Below are 16825 nucleotides of genomic sequence, written 5' to 3'. Positions count from 1 at the left end.
ACACTCCTCTCAGCTTGGAGGCAGGAGAGCAGCTAAAATAGGAAACAGGAAAGGGCAGACCATGGAAATGGCAAATTCCTAGCATTCTTAAATGGTCTTCTGAAGTACTTTAATGCAGAAAATTATACATCCAGTCCATTGTGATATTTGGAACGTAAGTGTTATTAAGTGACTAAAGAGTGACCATTTTAGCTGCTCATGGTGTCACAGCTGACACAGATGAAGTCATCCTTACCATGAATAAAGTTACCACAAGATATATTTACTCATCTCTGCATTGTCGACCTTATGGTTATTTTAGATGTAATTCAAAGGGCCCTAAGACTTGAGACTTCAGTAGGAGTTGGTTACGACCCATTCAGGTGTTCTGTGCCTGCTCCACAGCTGATTTTAGCTCATATTTCTCCCCACAGTAGCCTTAGATTCCTCAGAAGTTGTCAGTGTTTTTTTTCTTTTCTACAGACTCAAGATATTTCAAGCTGGGACATGTTGTCCTCACAAACACACTGTCTTTGTTGCACTATCTCCCATTTCACAGGAAGAAAATGTAACAGAGTTTCACAGCGTGTTAGGTATTTTTCAATGCTAATAAACCCAGTGTGTAGTGTTTTTTGTTTTGTTTTTGTTTTTATGGCCTTGAGCTCTCTGTCCTTTGGGTAGAGATGCCCTGTTTATGTCGCTTCAGTCTTCACCATATACATCAACACTGTATATAATAAAGTGTCAAAATTAGAAGAAATGTCTGATATGTAGCAAAAGTGTACTGGGGAACTAGGGTGTTTTTGATTTGAGTCATTATTTCAGGAGGAGTTTCTATAAAATTCCAACACAACTGGAAGTGAAAGCACAAAGTTTAATAGCTGTTTTAATTACACAGTAGTATGCAGTAGTATGTTTAATTGTGCATGCTCATTTTTCTCTATCCTTAAGTTCATCTTTAAAAACACTAATAATTTAATAACACTGTTAAGCGTAATATTTAGCAAATCTCAAAATGAATATCCATTGTCATACTGTACAATATAATGTTGTGGTATCTGTATTTTTAGCTGTAGCTAAATGACTGATTTTAAGTTTTGTGTGTATTTGGACAAAGCGGGATAAATATACACTACCTTTAAAAGTTTGGGATCAGTAAGATTTGTAAGACTTAGGGAAGAAATTAATTCTTTTTTTCACCAAGGGTGCCTTAAATTGATCAAAAGTGACAGTTAAGGCATTTATAATGTTACAGAAGATCTATATTTCAAATAAATGCTGCTCTTTTGAAATGTTCATTCATTAAAGAATCCTGAAAGAAATGTTTTACTGTTTCCACAAAAATCTTAAGCAATTCAATTTTAAGCTGTTTTCAACATCAATAATAAAGGTTTGTTAATAAAGCATCAAATCAGTATACTAGAATGATTGCTGAAGAATCGATACTGAAGACTGGAGATTCAATTATAGTTATTTTTGATTGTAAAACTATTTCATAATATTCCTGTTTTTACTGGAATATTATTGCATCCCTAGTGAAAATACCCTAAAAGTGAGTGAGTTAACCAGCTGAATCGTGCAGTAGAATCTATTGTAATGCATTTCCACTCATAGCAAGGCACAAAATAGTTTAAACCATGTGCATCAGTTTGGACATATATGGTCTGCAATGCACTATCAGTGGGTCACACAAGTAAACGGATCCATTCTGTGTTCTCTAATAGGTTGCACTACAGTTTTAGGCAGCACAGGCCTGCTCACAACGTGATGCATTTTGGTCTGTTTTTGTTGGTTTTTGCTCTTAGAGCCATGCAGCATGTGAGTTGGCATGTGTGATCCACACACACCTCTTCACACGCTTACACCCACATGCATTACCTGTGACCTGTGCTCAACTCTCCCATAGATGCGAGATGATAATGTTATGATGAAGCATCCTCTCTCTCTCACTTCCTACTTCTGTCTGCTGTCAACCCACACAAGCACGTTGCACATGAGCTCACACGCCATGCACACAGACCTTGTTACACAATGTAAACATTTTGGTTTCCAGTCTTTGAATTAGGACACACATAAAAACACACAAATTGTACTACACACACACTGCTCACAACACAAACCCTCTTCCACATGATAGCATTTTCATAAATATGGGCATGCAAGCACAAATCCTCTCTATGATAAGCTCTCTGAGCCAGGTTTTGTTTTTGTGGACGGTCGGGGTTTAATTTCAGTGCGACAACTGCTAATAGGATCGGGGTGTCGAGAAATAGTCTTTTGGCATTCTGGCAAATAATCTCACGTTCAACTTTCTTTCTCTGTGGTACTTTCAGTGCTTGGGTGGGTGGATGCAGGGGTGTTTAATGCGTAGTTAAAATAATTATGGGATAACACCCACACACATGTACACACAAATACTCCAACCTCCAAATATTGGGTATGTGTAGGAGTGCGTCTTATCTCTGGGCAACACTACTTTGGATAAACATTATGCATTAAAGATGCACTACATCAACACCTTTCAGTCTGAAAGGTTTATTGTCTATTGTTTATAAATGAATTTGCATTTGAATTGGTACTATAAGGCTGCACGATTATGACAAAAATCATAAATTGTCGATTAGTCCCTTGAAATTGTATTTGTGATTCTTAATTACAATTATCACATTGAATTTACATTGAATGATGTTTATTGTTTGAAGCAACTGCATGCCATATTTTTATATGAAAATAAACAAGCTGAAAACACTCTAACTGAAAAACTTGTATGGCTTTTCTATAGTATTAAGCCTCAAATGTCAATCGGATTGGCTTCTTCTATAAATAAAAAGTTAAAATTTACATGGTATTATAATGTTATACTAAAACTAAAATGTAAACAATGGAAAACCCCTTAAGATAACCTGTAGAAAGAAAAAACACATCTTAAGCATGTTGAATAGCATAAGTGGACATTGGACGATTAACCCTTTGAGCGGTACGTTCCCACATATGGGATTTTTATTTCCGTGCCCCTGGGAGTACGGTCCCACATATGGGATTTTTATTTCCGTGCCCCTGGGAGTACGTTCCCACATATGGGATTTTTATTTCCGTGCCCCTGGGAGTACGGTCCCACATATGGGATTTTTATTTCCGTGCCCCTGGGAGTACGTTCCCACATATGGGATTTTTATTTCCGTGCCCCTGGGAGTACGGTCCCACATATGGGATTTTTATTTCCGTGCCCCTGGGAGTACGTTCCCACATATGGGATTTTTATTTCCGTGCCCCTGGGAGTACGGTCCCACATATGGGATTTTTATTTCCGTGCCCCTGGGAGTACGTTCCCACATATGGGATTTTTATTTCCGTGCCCCTGGGAGTACGGTCCCACATATGGGATTTTTATTTCCGTGCCCCTGGGAGTACGTTCCCACATATGGGATTTTTATTTCCGTGCCCCTGGGAGTACGGTCCCACATATGGGATTTTTATTTCCGTGCCCCTGGGAGTACGATCCTACATGGGATTTAGAACATTCGGTGACGTCACATAACTGCCAAATTCAAACTGTGCTTTTCGCGCTTTAGCTGGCGCTGAGCCAGAGAGAGAAGTGCACTGCGCTTGTCATATTATCACAACTGTGAAGTGTTTTTAACCACATGTTTAATTTAGGTTACAGACATTAAAATACACATAAGTACTAGTAAAACAATATATTTAGAGTTTGTAAAATACACCCATATGTCTATGGAAGCAACAATAACAATCCATTCAAATTTAATTTGCCGATGTGTTTTATTCATATCAGATACACATAGTGTAAGTAACTATAAAGTTCACTCTATTCTTCACCCAGTTCACCGGCCACTTATTACTTGTATTTCGGGAGAAATTGATTAATTCACGTGCTGTAAATCCGATTGACAGGACTCTCTGAACTGCAGCGCGAACAAACATGGCTGCGCCCATCTCACATTACAGATCAAGATCATTTACAGATACAAAATGTGGAACTTCATGCTCATTTCTCAGTTAAACTTTTCAGTCTTATTGTTATGCTAATAATACAGTTTGTAATAAAATATTTTGTATTTAGTAGAAGCATTTAGTGGTTTCAATCTTTGGGCCCCATGTAGTTCTTAATAAACAGGTTGTCGCACATTGTCTCTGGCAAACTAGGCTGTACTGTAACTCTGTCGGAAGTGACTGAAGTGCAGGTCAAGTCGTGAAATGCCACTTTGTGTGCATCTTTGTCAACCTGCTTGAGTAATTGCCACAAATGTATCTTAGATTCTCCATATATTGCTATAAAGCATTTTAAAGCAAAGAATATTAGGATCAATTAAAAGTCCAAATAAAGAATTGTGAGATTTCTACAGGCAATGCCCAAACAGGTTTTCATGTGTTTGGGAAGGGGTGTGTAAATGTGTGTGTTTCCCATGTTTCTCCAAGAGGAAATGGCCATTTCTGCACATGTTATCATACAATGAACCAGGGAGGAGACAACATCCTGCCTCTGTCTTACAGAACAAACCTGTGTGTTTTATGCTGGTATACAGTTAGAAGGATATTTAAATTAAATCAGGGGCATCTGACCAGAGAGAAAATCAACACCATCATCAATCAGCGTGGTTCATTATCATACCCTGGTCTTTTATTTCAAACAAATATTGTAGACTCCTGTAAGTAATATCAAAATATGTAAAACAGTATTTCAGTGTAATACACTGCTCTTTTTAACTGAGCCAGCAGATAACTTCCTACCAGAACTACACTTCTGTTCAAACGTTTGAGTTGGTAAGATTTTTAGGCTTTTAGGCATTTATTTGATCAAAAAAACATTGCAAACAGTAATACTGTGAACTATTATTATAATTTAAAATAAATGTGTTTCTATTTTAATATATGTTAAGATGTATTTTATGTGATGGCAAAGCTGAGATTTCAGCAGCCATTGCTCAGGTTTTCAGTGTCACATGATCCTTCAGAAATGTTTATTATTATTGAAAGAGAGATTATTATCAATGTTGGAACAGTTGTGCTGCTTAATATTTTTGTGGAAATGTGATACATTCTTTTCAGGATTCTTTGATGAATAGGAAGTTCAAAAGAACAGCATTTATTTGAAATAGTTTTTTTGTAACAATATGAATGTCTTAACTGGCACTTTTGATCAATTTAATACATCGTTGCTTAACTTTTGATCACGGTGTCCCTGCGGGTCCTTAAAGTCTTAAAAGTCTTAAATTCAGTTTTATCAAATTAAAAACTGGCCATAAAAAGTCTTAAATATCTTAAATTGTATAAGATAAGTCATAATAATCATTTCAAGGCATCTTAAATTGGGGGACAGTTGTCTCCAACAATTTAGGGCCGTTGTTAATGACGTCACACGCATGTGGTAGAGTACTAACTGCTGCTAATTAATTGATTCGAGATCTCTGAGATGTTGCTGTATTGAACATGGCACCTGATGACTAATTTACTATTTTTTGTTCCCTGTCATTTTGCTTTATTTGATGTTTGATTGATCGCGGGTTCCCTCTTACGTCATGCTCTGCAGTTCCCTTCATCAAAAACGGCGCTTATTGAGGACGTGCTAAAATATATTGATTAAAATGTACAGTATATATTTAAATAGAATGGAAGATATAAATTGTACTGCATCAGTTAGCTTGCTTATTGTCCCCGAGAGCATTTTTATTTAAGTCCATATGTCTTACTAACAAGAAACTATGCTTCTAACCACAGGTGGAGAGCTGTAGTTCCTACCACGTAAGTTTTCGACGCTGTTTGTGAATGTTTGATTGAACTATGGTTTTGGGAAACAACGAATAGTTTAACTATGTTGGTTACCACGGAACTTGCGACCATAGTTGGCTAACAATGCTTTTGGGAAACGCACCCCAGATCAATGATCCATTTTAATATAAGGTATTATGTACAGACAACAGCTGTTTGTGTCCTTGAGACTGTGATATTACCCAGATTCATCTGTCCTACATACATTCTGAGACACTCACTTTATCAGAGCTCCACCCAGACACCAAAAAGAGGGTCAGTGTGTGTGTGTGTGTATTGATGAATGTGATATGCTTGTAATATATATTATTAATGGACCATTCTCTTGATCTTTGAGTATGCTTATGGCCTTGCTATACATTTGCTTATATAATTGCTGGAAGTTATATACATACACATACATACATACGTGTGTGTGTGTGTGTGCGCGTGTGTGTGTGTTTGTGTGTACCTGGTATTTATCACGTTATGGTAGGGCTGGACGATCACAAGGATAGTAATACTAGTTTGTAGGTACAGACATCTGTTGTGGCCGTTCTTGGCTGTTTTTATGAGGCTTTTTTAATAGTGTTCATATCGATATCGGAATTATATCGTATCGACCGAAATTAAGAAATATATCGTGATATAAATTTTAGCCATATCGTCCAGCCCTATATCACCGTTATTGAAAAAAATTATATCGCGATACATATTGATATTGAATTATTGTCCAGCCCTACGTTATGGGGACCAAATGTCCCCACAAGGATAGTAATACTAGTAAACTTTGACCTTGTGGGGACATTTTTGAGGTCCCCATGAGGAAACAAGCTTATAAATCATACAGAACGAGTTTTTTTGAGAACGTAAAAATGCACAAAGTTTCCTGTGAGGGGTAGGTTTAGGGGTAGGGTTGGTGTAGGGCAATAGCACATACAGTTTGTACAGTATAAAAACCATTACGCCTATGGAATGTCCCCATAAAACATGGAAACACAACATGTGTGTGTGTGTGTGTGTGGTGGGGACAGATGGACTGAGCTTGCTAATCAGGTCATAAGTCTTATGGTAGAATAAATCAGACCTCTCTCAGGGTATAAAGTGCAGTGATGCATTGATCTGACAGTGAAAATGAAGTGCGAGTTATGGAAGTTTAATTTTTAAATTCCAGTTATGGAATTTAGAAATCAATCGCTGTCAGAGCAAATGTGGCTCACCAGTAGCACTCTGCCATGAGACTCACAATTGATTCTAATAAAATGTTATGTTAGCAATGTTGCTAGATATCAATTAGCCTGTCAGATGCACAGAATTTGAAAAAAATAGGTTGTTGTAAAGCAAATGAAATCAGATTAATTGTTGTTTTGTTAACCTTTCTGGAATCACCATGATTCCCTAATAAACCTAAAAATACATAAGGCTCACAAATATTTGGTAAAATTGTCAATATTTAATTAAATTAAATTATTTTATTTTTTATTTTTGGTGTTTAATGAATTTAAATTCACAGAGATTTTCTCTCTTAAATCCATGATGATCAAAATGTATGAATGAAAGCAGTGCTGTGATTTCCTGTCTGGATTGCCTGCGAGTCCAAAACTCAACTTTGAGCATTGATGGTTTGTTTCTTTCCACATTATTTTTACATCTGACTTCACTAAAGAGCTGTAAAATTAGAAAAATTAGATTTGGGAGGCATAAACACACACACTCTTCTCGTCCAGTGTGAATCGGGGTGCCACTGTCTGTCAGAGAGAAACAGTTTGCTTATTCAGCAGAACTCAAAAGAGCACACTTACGCACTCAACGTCACGCTGAGAGTGGGCACACAGAGGAATGCTGAGTGGCAGAAACACACGAGCACAAATGCAGCGCTTACTTGCATGTGCATTTAACTCTTTAGCACACTTGCTATAAATCTAAGTCAGAACCATCTGTTTGATTATATACTGTAAATAAGTGTGCACACACACACACACACACTCAGCTGATTATTCCAGCTATAAGCCACAAGATGAGGCCACACCCAGAGCAACATAATGATAGACTGTGTTTCTATGCCCTTTTCCCACTTCAGAGACACTGTAAGGAGAGGACAAGAGCGTTTGAGTGAAAGAATGAGCAATTAGAGCTCAAATAAAGGAATGAGAGATGTAATTAACTTAATGAAAACTTCACTCACCCAGTCAGAAGTATGTCTGTGTCTGTGTATCAAATTCTGCTGTCCTTTTGGGGCTCTTCATTCTGCTATGCTGTTTATATTGCAGTATATCCACTAGACAGAACTTAGTTGTTAAAGTAGATTGGTAAATGAACATTTTATCATTTCACGAGTTCGCCTCCCTTGACAGCCCATGTGTTGACAGAGCTCACATTCTTCTATCCTTCCCTCCTGTTCTCTTTCTCATGTGTCTATTTTATCCTTAAACCTACAGTATGTACACACACACACTCTTACAGAAAGAGGTGTTTTCATAGGGATGTGTGTGTGTGTGCGTGCTTTTCATCAGGGGTTAGTCTGATAATCCATGCCATCTCGATGCCCATTGTGTGCTCTGAACAGAACAAACAGCCTCAACACAGACCACTGTTACAGCTCAGCACGACAGAGAGACAGTTCAGACAGAGACAGATCGGAGACGAGAGACGTTAGAGCGATGTCTGTACAACTAAGATCATCAGGAGTCTATGGAGAGCCACTGGTGGTTGGCTGCCCATAATGGTTGCCTCCATCACATGAGTTGTTCTGTCATACACACAGAAGACACATCTAGGATATCTGCCATGTTCACTCCAGTTTTGAGGTGAAGAGCTTTTTCTGTTTTAACAGCAGTTGAAATGAAATTGCTAACACGCACGTCTTTGGTTGGCCAACTATTTTTAGACCTTTGTGATTTGTCAGTATCCACACATCCTAACGTAAGGAAATTCATTAGATTAGGCATACGTGATATATCTGTGACTGCGTCATATTGGACGACACCAGCATGTAATTTTTGTTTTCATTGTTTCATTGGATATTAGAAATTTTGTTGTATCAAAAATAAATATTTATTCATCTTTCCTGCTTTACAGTATACTTTTATAAATTCATTGTTGTGTGGAGTTAGGTATTTGTGAAAAGAAGTGTGCTAATTGTATTGAATCCTAAAAGTTAAAAAAAAAAACTAATATTAATGAAATAAAAGGCTACTTAAATGTACTCGAAGAGACTACACTTTTATGACTGTTTTTTAACACACTTAAGTACCGTTTTTGAAAGTGCACTTTATAATAATGCCAAATTTTATTTTATCAAATTTTTATTTTAAAGTGCATTTTAAATCAAAGTTTTAATAATTTTTTGTTGTGCTTTAAAAAAGTAAACTTATTTTGTGTACGTGTAGTGTTACATTTAGACTTGTAATTGCAATTACAATGTGTATTTAAATACACAATGTACAATTTTAAATAGATATAACATGAAAATTTATTGTAGTATGCCAGTGCATTCGGCGGTACACTTTAAAGTGTATTATTTCTGTAATAAGTACTCTTTTTAAAAAATATGCTAAAGTGTACTTCTTTTTAACATGGGATAATATCATAACATAATAACATAATTTTGTGCAATAATAATGATCAGCATATCAGTATCGGCCAGAATTTCATCATCATTGAAATTCATCATTCAGCATCTGGTACAGATCAAATTTAGAGATCTCCAGTTGTTATTTCTGCTTTTGCTTAGAGTTATGGTTTGGGTGTCATGTTTTTTGAAACTTTTAACTTATTATTAGGGTTAATGGTTGGTGGGACTATTTATCTAGGTCTTGTCTCAGTAAATTTGGTGGATGTATTTTGACTGTATGTATACTGTAGTGTATTATGGGTGCCTCATTCTTGGCAAGCTTGTTTAATGCATGAAAACTATGTGTGTGTCTTTTGGACTGTCTTTTGCTATCAGCACTCATGCAGGTAAAAATGCACAAAGTTTCCTGTGAGGGGTAGGTTTAGGGGTAGGGTTGGTGTAGGGCAATAGCTTATACAGTTTGTACAGTATAAAAACCATTACGCCTATGGAATGTCCCCATAAAACATGGAAACACAACATGTGTGTGTGTGTGTGTGTGTGTGTGTGTGTGTGTTTTGGACTGTCCTTTGCTATTAGCACTCATGCAGTCTCTCATAAGGGTGTGGGTATGGTTTCCATGGAAACTAATGCATAGTGTCAAGGTGGTAAAGTGGTACAGTTGTCATAATGTATACAGGGAGTGAGTAGTAAGTTTAGTCGCATACTCTCACAGTAAAGTCAACTGCTACAGAGTTTCATTAATATTACTATAAATTTGATATAAAAACATGGCCTGAAACATCAGCAAAACATTGATCACATTGATGAAACGATCTGGTGGTTATACCCTCACACATTTGTTAAATGTCATCATTTAAACAATGACATCACCTTTAGGCATGTGAAATACTAACTGCGCTTGGGCACTACCAATTATGGCTTTTAAAATGAGGTGTGTGTGTGTGTGTGTGTGTGTCACACACACACTTCAGCCTGACATTGCATTAACATCCAGAACGGCGTTCGGCGTGCGTGGGTGTGTTTGTGTGTGTGTGTGTGTGTGTGTGTGTGTGTGTGTGTGTGTTCAGGAAGGGAACCTAACCTTGGAATCCCCTCCTTCACACACACTCACAGATGTTTTTGCTAATGTTCTCTTCATTGATATATGTACTTGTGAATGCACCTCCCTGTGTTTAGTTATGGTACTACAACAACAAACAGCATCGAGTGTAATGTAAAGGCATGCTAGTTGCATAATAAATGCTCTAACTTATTTTTTAAAGCATTAGTGTTAACTGAACTCTTTCTCTCTCAGATCTGTCGAAGAATCGCTTGATTGACATCCCGTCAGAGATGTGTCATCTGGTCTCCCTGGAAACGCTGAACCTTTATCACAACTGCATCAAAAGCATTCCTGATACCATCATCAGCCTTCAATCCCTGACCTGCTTAAACATCAGGTGAGCATCACACTAAAGCCTGGAATACATTACAAGATTTTTGCCCTGATTTTCCACAGATTTACAGTCAGGAGAAGTTGACGTTAGTTGCAGAATGTCAGAGCCAGTCTGCAGATTTGAGTTGACAGATTCCATAGAAAATCGCATAGTGTATGATGGTCACAGACTCCATCCAGTCGGAGGAGATCAAACATGTTTGATATTTTCAGCTGATTTTAGAACACGTTGTTTTCATTTGTCATGTGTCTCCTAGCAACAACGTGCACATTTCTGCATGAGTTTGTTGTGATTGGAACGACTTGAAAGTCTGGTAGTGTGTGATCCTCAGTCATTTAGTGTATGATGGTCAGTTTTCCTTTGTCACTATTTACAAAGTTGGTAAGTGTATGATGCCTAGTGTTTTAAAAATCTGCTCAGATTTTAAAAGTCATGTAGTGTAGCTATTCCAGCCTTAACACATACACACACATTCACAAAGAGATGAATGACATTGTGTTATGTCTCTATTCTCTTAACGCACTAATATTGTGGGAAACCGTGAGAATGTGTGAGTATGCTTAGAATAGCATTCTACTGCTAGCATACTACTAATATTTCTGCAGGGAGCAGTATGTATACTGTCAGTTTTCTGTATGTATGACCCAGGTGATGCTTTACTACATTTGCCATGCCATAATATGCAGTTCACAACCAGAGAACACTGTGTGCTACAATGCAGATGAATTTGAACTTTCGTTTCCGGTTTGATAAATGAACTGTGAATAAACCTCTGCAATGTTTACAATCTCCCTGATGACTCAGTATTTTAGTATACTGACAAAAATGAAGAAATATTTTACAAATTGGATTAAAAATGCAAAATAATCATATTTATTCCCAAGATGAAAACTGAACACCACACGCTCAATTAAGCATACAACATAATAGAAAATAAAATTAATTAATTAAGCATAAAGGTTGTGTGTCTCAAGTTATGTGGTATACTATAGTTCAAAACATTCCGGTCAATATGGTTTTTAAGATAGTAATTAAATTGATCAAAAGTTTAAAAATGACTTGTGTAATCCTACAAAAGATTTGTAGCCCAAAATAAATGCTGTTCTCTTGACCTTTCTATTATTGAAGAATCCTGAAAAAAATATCAAGCAGCACAACTGTTTTAAACATTGATAATAAGAAATGTTTCTTGAGCAGCAAATCAGCATATTTGAATGATTTCTGAAGGATCATGTGACACTGAAGACTGATGTAATGGCTGCTAAAAATTGAACTTTGCCATCATAGAAATAGTTACATTTTTTAAAATATTCAATTAGATAACAGTTATTTTGAAGTTTAATAATATTTCAGAATATTACTGTTTTTATTGTATTTTTAAAGGGGTCCTATTATGCTTTTTCACTTTTTCAACTTTAGTTAGTCTGTAATGTTGCTGTTTGAGCATAAAAAAGATCTGCAAAGTTACAAAGCTCAAAGTCCAATTCAAAAGGAGATATTTTATTTAACAGAAATCAATTTTCAAAAACTACAACGAACGACTTGTTTGGACTACAACGCATATTTTCCGGGATTTGTGATATCACAAATATCGACGAATGGGATGAGACCTGGTTGAGCTGCACTAGAGAAGGCAACGAGTGTTATCACTATGTCGGAGACACGCTAGCTTTCCCAAGGCAGACAAACTTAGAGTGGTTACAAACAATAACAGCACATTTCGTATTTCAGAAGGCGGGCCTTCATTTGATACAGGAACTATTCGAGCCCCACAACAAAATCAAGACTTTGTAAAAGAGCATAATAGGACCCCTTTAATCAAATAAACACTGCTTTGATGAGCATAAGATACTTATTTCAGAAACATTTAAAAAAAGTTACTGTCCATAAAGTTTTGAATGGTACTGCTATTATTATGCCATTATTCTTTTCCAAACATAACATATAGGATTGCATGTTTGTGCATCAGCAGACCTAACCTAATGTGGTATTAAAATATTTTATTTGCATATGTGTTTTGAATGAGACTGTATGAAAAACTGCATATTTTTTAAAATGGACTAGTTCGTGGGTGGTTTGAATGACTAGCCTAGTTGATTAGTCAATCTTAAGGGAGCCCCATATGGGTCCACCAGACCCTAAAATGTGGTCTTTAGGTTCTTTCTAAAGATGTGTGGTTTAATATGTATGGTAATTAAAATACCTGAATGGTATTGTTATAATTAGGCTTTAGATACATATACAGCCCAAGAGTAAAATCAAAGTGCACAACATATAACATACAACACTGAAGTGAACCAAATAAACATGCTTTTCCCTCTGGTTGTCCTTCCTGCTTCTGTTAAATGTAAATACATCCGCGCGCACACACACATAGACTCTCCCTCTGTTTGGGGTTTCTCTCTCCAGCCAAATGACTCCTGCAGAAGGCCTGATATTCACACTGAGTTCATTAGCGATGGAATTTGTTTTGTAAGAAGCTAATGAAGCACTAAGCTCTTAGCGGTTGAGAAGAGTGAACAAACTGGAGATGGACAATCAAGCAGAAAAACCAAGTGAGATCATGAAAAATGGATGCAAGATCATCAGAATATGGAATTGCCAAAAGAAAGCAAAAAGAGACTTGCACACAGATTTATATGTTCCCTTTCAGTCAGTCACGTTCGACGTTACGTCAGTAAGGTGATTGGGCTCTCGGGCGAGATCCCAATTCGTCAGTCACGACTGACGTAACGTCTCCGTTCCCTCCTTCAGGGAACGAGGGTTACACAAGTAACCGAGACGTTTTTCCTCTAGTTCTGCATACACATACACAGAGTTGAACAATTGTATATTTGTCTGTCATCCTCTAGTCATAACAGGCAAAGTTTGTCTAGCTTTTACTTCTCATGAACTCATGAGCAGTTCCCTGAAGTCAGTCTTTTTCCTGTTTAACATCATACAGACAGAAATGATGAAGTGTTACAGGAAGGCTACGGCACACACATGACCAAAGAAAACAGATGATTTATTATTTATATTTGCATATCAGTCTTTTATGAGTTAATAATGCACATTCGCCTCTCTTCAGTGCCACAATTTAACTGTTGTGTAATAAGTTAATTCTAGTAATTTTATAAAAAATGTTTTGTGTACGTGTGAAAATGCTTTGTTTTTATTTTTTTATATTTTTTCTGTTACTTATTATATTAATATAACTATCAGTTGGAAATTGTAATTATTTAGATAATTAAATACACTTCAACTCCCATGAGTTCCAAACAGAAAGAAACAACAGCACATGTAAGAAATGTCAAAGACAAATGTCCCTCATAAAGGAGATCATAAAACATTGAAGACAAATCAAAAGATCACATCGGTTACAGCGCAAATGCATTAAAAGAGAAAAACAAGTCTAAATAAAATGAAAAACGACAAAAATATATAAAAAATAAAAATTCACATGAATTTAAGATTTTTTGTATTTAGTATATCCCTGTATTTTCTTATTTATTTAACATCTTTGATGTTTATTTTTTTCCCACAATCTTAAAACCTCTTTATTTCCAGTTTCAAATGATATTTTGTTTCCTACATTCTTCCCCACTTATTAAATCAAATAAATAAATGCTGTGATTGACCAATCAGAATGAAGCTTTCCAGATAAATGCTTCTGCTTGAGGAGTAGCATTAAGAAAGATGCTGTAACATGTTTTGTTTGAACATTGTGGTGCTGTAGCCGGAACCAGCTGTCAGTGCTGCCAGCGTGTGTGTGTGGTCTTCCTCTGCGAGTGCTCAACGCCAGCAATAACAAACTCAACGCACTTCCAGAAAGCATTGGCCAGCTCACCAATCTCATGGAGCTGGTAAGTGTCAGCATGAGTGCTGTACCTCTGATGTCTGCATATGAATGAGATGTTTGTGATACTTGCTCTGTGTTTTATGACTATATTACCATGCTGACTCACCCTTTCTCGATTTGGCTCATATCTGCTTATATTGAATGTACTGCATTTCTCTCTTTCCATTTTTTTTTTCTGGTAGTTCTTCTCCCTGTCTTTTTTTCTCCTGCTCTGTTTTGTAACCAAAAATGAACCCACAGACCAGGTTTTGTAGGTTTATGCCAGGTGGGATCTCGTATAATATAGTACAACAAGCACTTAGTTAGAGTGAGTGTAATGAAAGGTTTGTGCAGAAGCTTGTGTTTGAGAAGAAGGTAAACATGTAACTCTAAACTCTTTTTCCAATCAGGATGTAAGCTGTAATGAAATCACAGCTCTCCCACACCACATTGGCCAACTCAAAGCTCTGAGGGAGCTCAATGTGCACCGAAACCTTCTCTGTGTCCTGCCAGAGGGTGAGTCTGCAATCGGTGTGTGTGTGTGTGTGTGTGTGTGTGTGTTTGTATCCTTTCTACACCCCTACACCCTTCTTATCTCTGCAGAATGATTTCAGCTTCTCTGACAACTTCACCTCGATAACTACTCATCACATTACCAATAAAAACTTCCCCCGGTAGCTCCAGAGCTACAGTAAATCTAGCCTTTGTTTGACCTCTGCTCCACCAAACTTCTTATTCATCAGGCCCTCTCTGTCATGAAAGTAACAAAGTGAGGATAGTTCACCCAGAATGAAAATTCTGCATCATTTACTCTCCGTCATGTCATTTTAAACCAATAAGATTTTCATCCATCTTTGAAACACAAATGAAGACATTATTAATGAAACCTGTCAACCAATGAGGTTTGTTCTTGCATGTCACGCAAGCATGTTTGAACTTCCACAAGAAACAATGAGGTTTGTTTTCAATTCATATGGATTACTTTTACCGTGTATTTTTGTACTTTTGAATGCGTGAAAGTTTTGGTGGAGACACAGAAACCTCATGTTTCAGTAAAAATATCTTAATTTGTGTTTGGAAGATGAAAGAAAGTTATACATGTTTGGAATAACATTAGGTTGAGTAGTTCATGACACAATTCTCATTTTTGTTTGAACTATCCTTTTAATTAATGCAGTTCAGTTTTTGGAGATAGCTGTTATGATTGAGCACAATCAAAATTCAAGAAACTGAACATCTAATCCTTTTGCTAAAAGCAGTATCAAACTCTATTGCTCAGTCAGGCCACTACATCCTTCCTTCATCCGTGTCATTCAGTGAGCAATCATTTTGGAACAACATTCACTACATATTGTAACAAAGCCAAATAAAACCCTCAGCCTCATGTTGTACTTATATAAACATATAAACTAACATTAACACAACACTCTTGTAAGTTGTTCTGAGTAAAAGCTCACTGCCAAGAACAGTAAGTGTGAGTGTGTTCATTTAAATAACAGTGAGAAAGCGTTTAGTGTTGTTAGTGCTAAAATTATTTTGTGAGCCAAGCATTGTCTGAAACATAGCTGGAGTTATATCACCCAGCTTACCTTGGCCAAAAAAAAATGTCTGTAACTGAGATTTTGCAGCTCAGCTAAATATTGAGCTACATAATGCTGGCAGGTTATAAACAGTGTTGGGAAGGTTACTTTGGAAATGTAATAGGTTACAGATTACAAGTTACCCTACTTAAAATGTAATAAGTAGTGTAACTTTTCAATTACTTCATTAAAGTAATGTAACTGATTACACCTGATTACTTTTTGATTACTTTTCTAAATTTCTAATTTTTTCAACTGTTAATCATTTTCAAACATGTAAACCAGGCAGGGTTAAACTTACAATATGTGCTCAACACTGATAACTGTCAGACTTTCTAAATCCTTCATCACTTGAATTAAGATTATAATATTTAAATTTTAAAGGAGACATTGGATGCAATAGTTTATAGTTATAGTTTATAAATTCAAAAGAGATTTGAATCCACTGTCACAACCAATGTCCTTTTATTCTTTTAGTCTTTATATTTAAGCAGCAGCCGTACAGTATGCTATATTAAAGGCACAATATGTAATTTTCACCGCTAGAGGGCGCGTATTGAAAATAAACAAAGAGACAAAGGCGTAGTTTGATGACGCAGTGACTGAGTGTGGAATCATGGGAGTTGTGGTCTTCATCCCCACAGCCGATGCAATCCGACGGGACTCG

General features: G+C 36.6%; 1 protein-coding gene across 1 annotated transcript in view; it reads left to right on the top strand.

The window, feature by feature from the left end:
- Positions 1-16825, top strand: part of LOC107675332 (leucine-rich repeat and calponin homology domain-containing protein 1-like) — a 40505-nt gene that overhangs the window by 2092 nt on the left and 21588 nt on the right. The window contains exons 2-5 of the mRNA XM_016469628.1: positions 10617-10761; positions 14477-14603; positions 14989-15094; positions 15858-15894. Of these exons, the coding sequence (XP_016325114.1) occupies positions 10617-10761; positions 14477-14603; positions 14989-15094; positions 15858-15894 (415 nt within the window). The remainder of the gene's footprint in view (positions 1-10616; positions 10762-14476; positions 14604-14988; positions 15095-15857; positions 15895-16825) is intronic.

This window comes from Sinocyclocheilus anshuiensis, unplaced genomic scaffold (genome assembly GCF_001515605.1).
Source record: "Sinocyclocheilus anshuiensis isolate Anshui unplaced genomic scaffold, SAMN03320099.WGS_v1.1 scaffold656, whole genome shotgun sequence".
In the NCBI taxonomy this organism is placed as follows: Eukaryota; Metazoa; Chordata; class Actinopteri; order Cypriniformes; family Cyprinidae; genus Sinocyclocheilus; species Sinocyclocheilus anshuiensis.
This window is presented reverse-complemented; position numbering and strand designations above follow the sequence as displayed.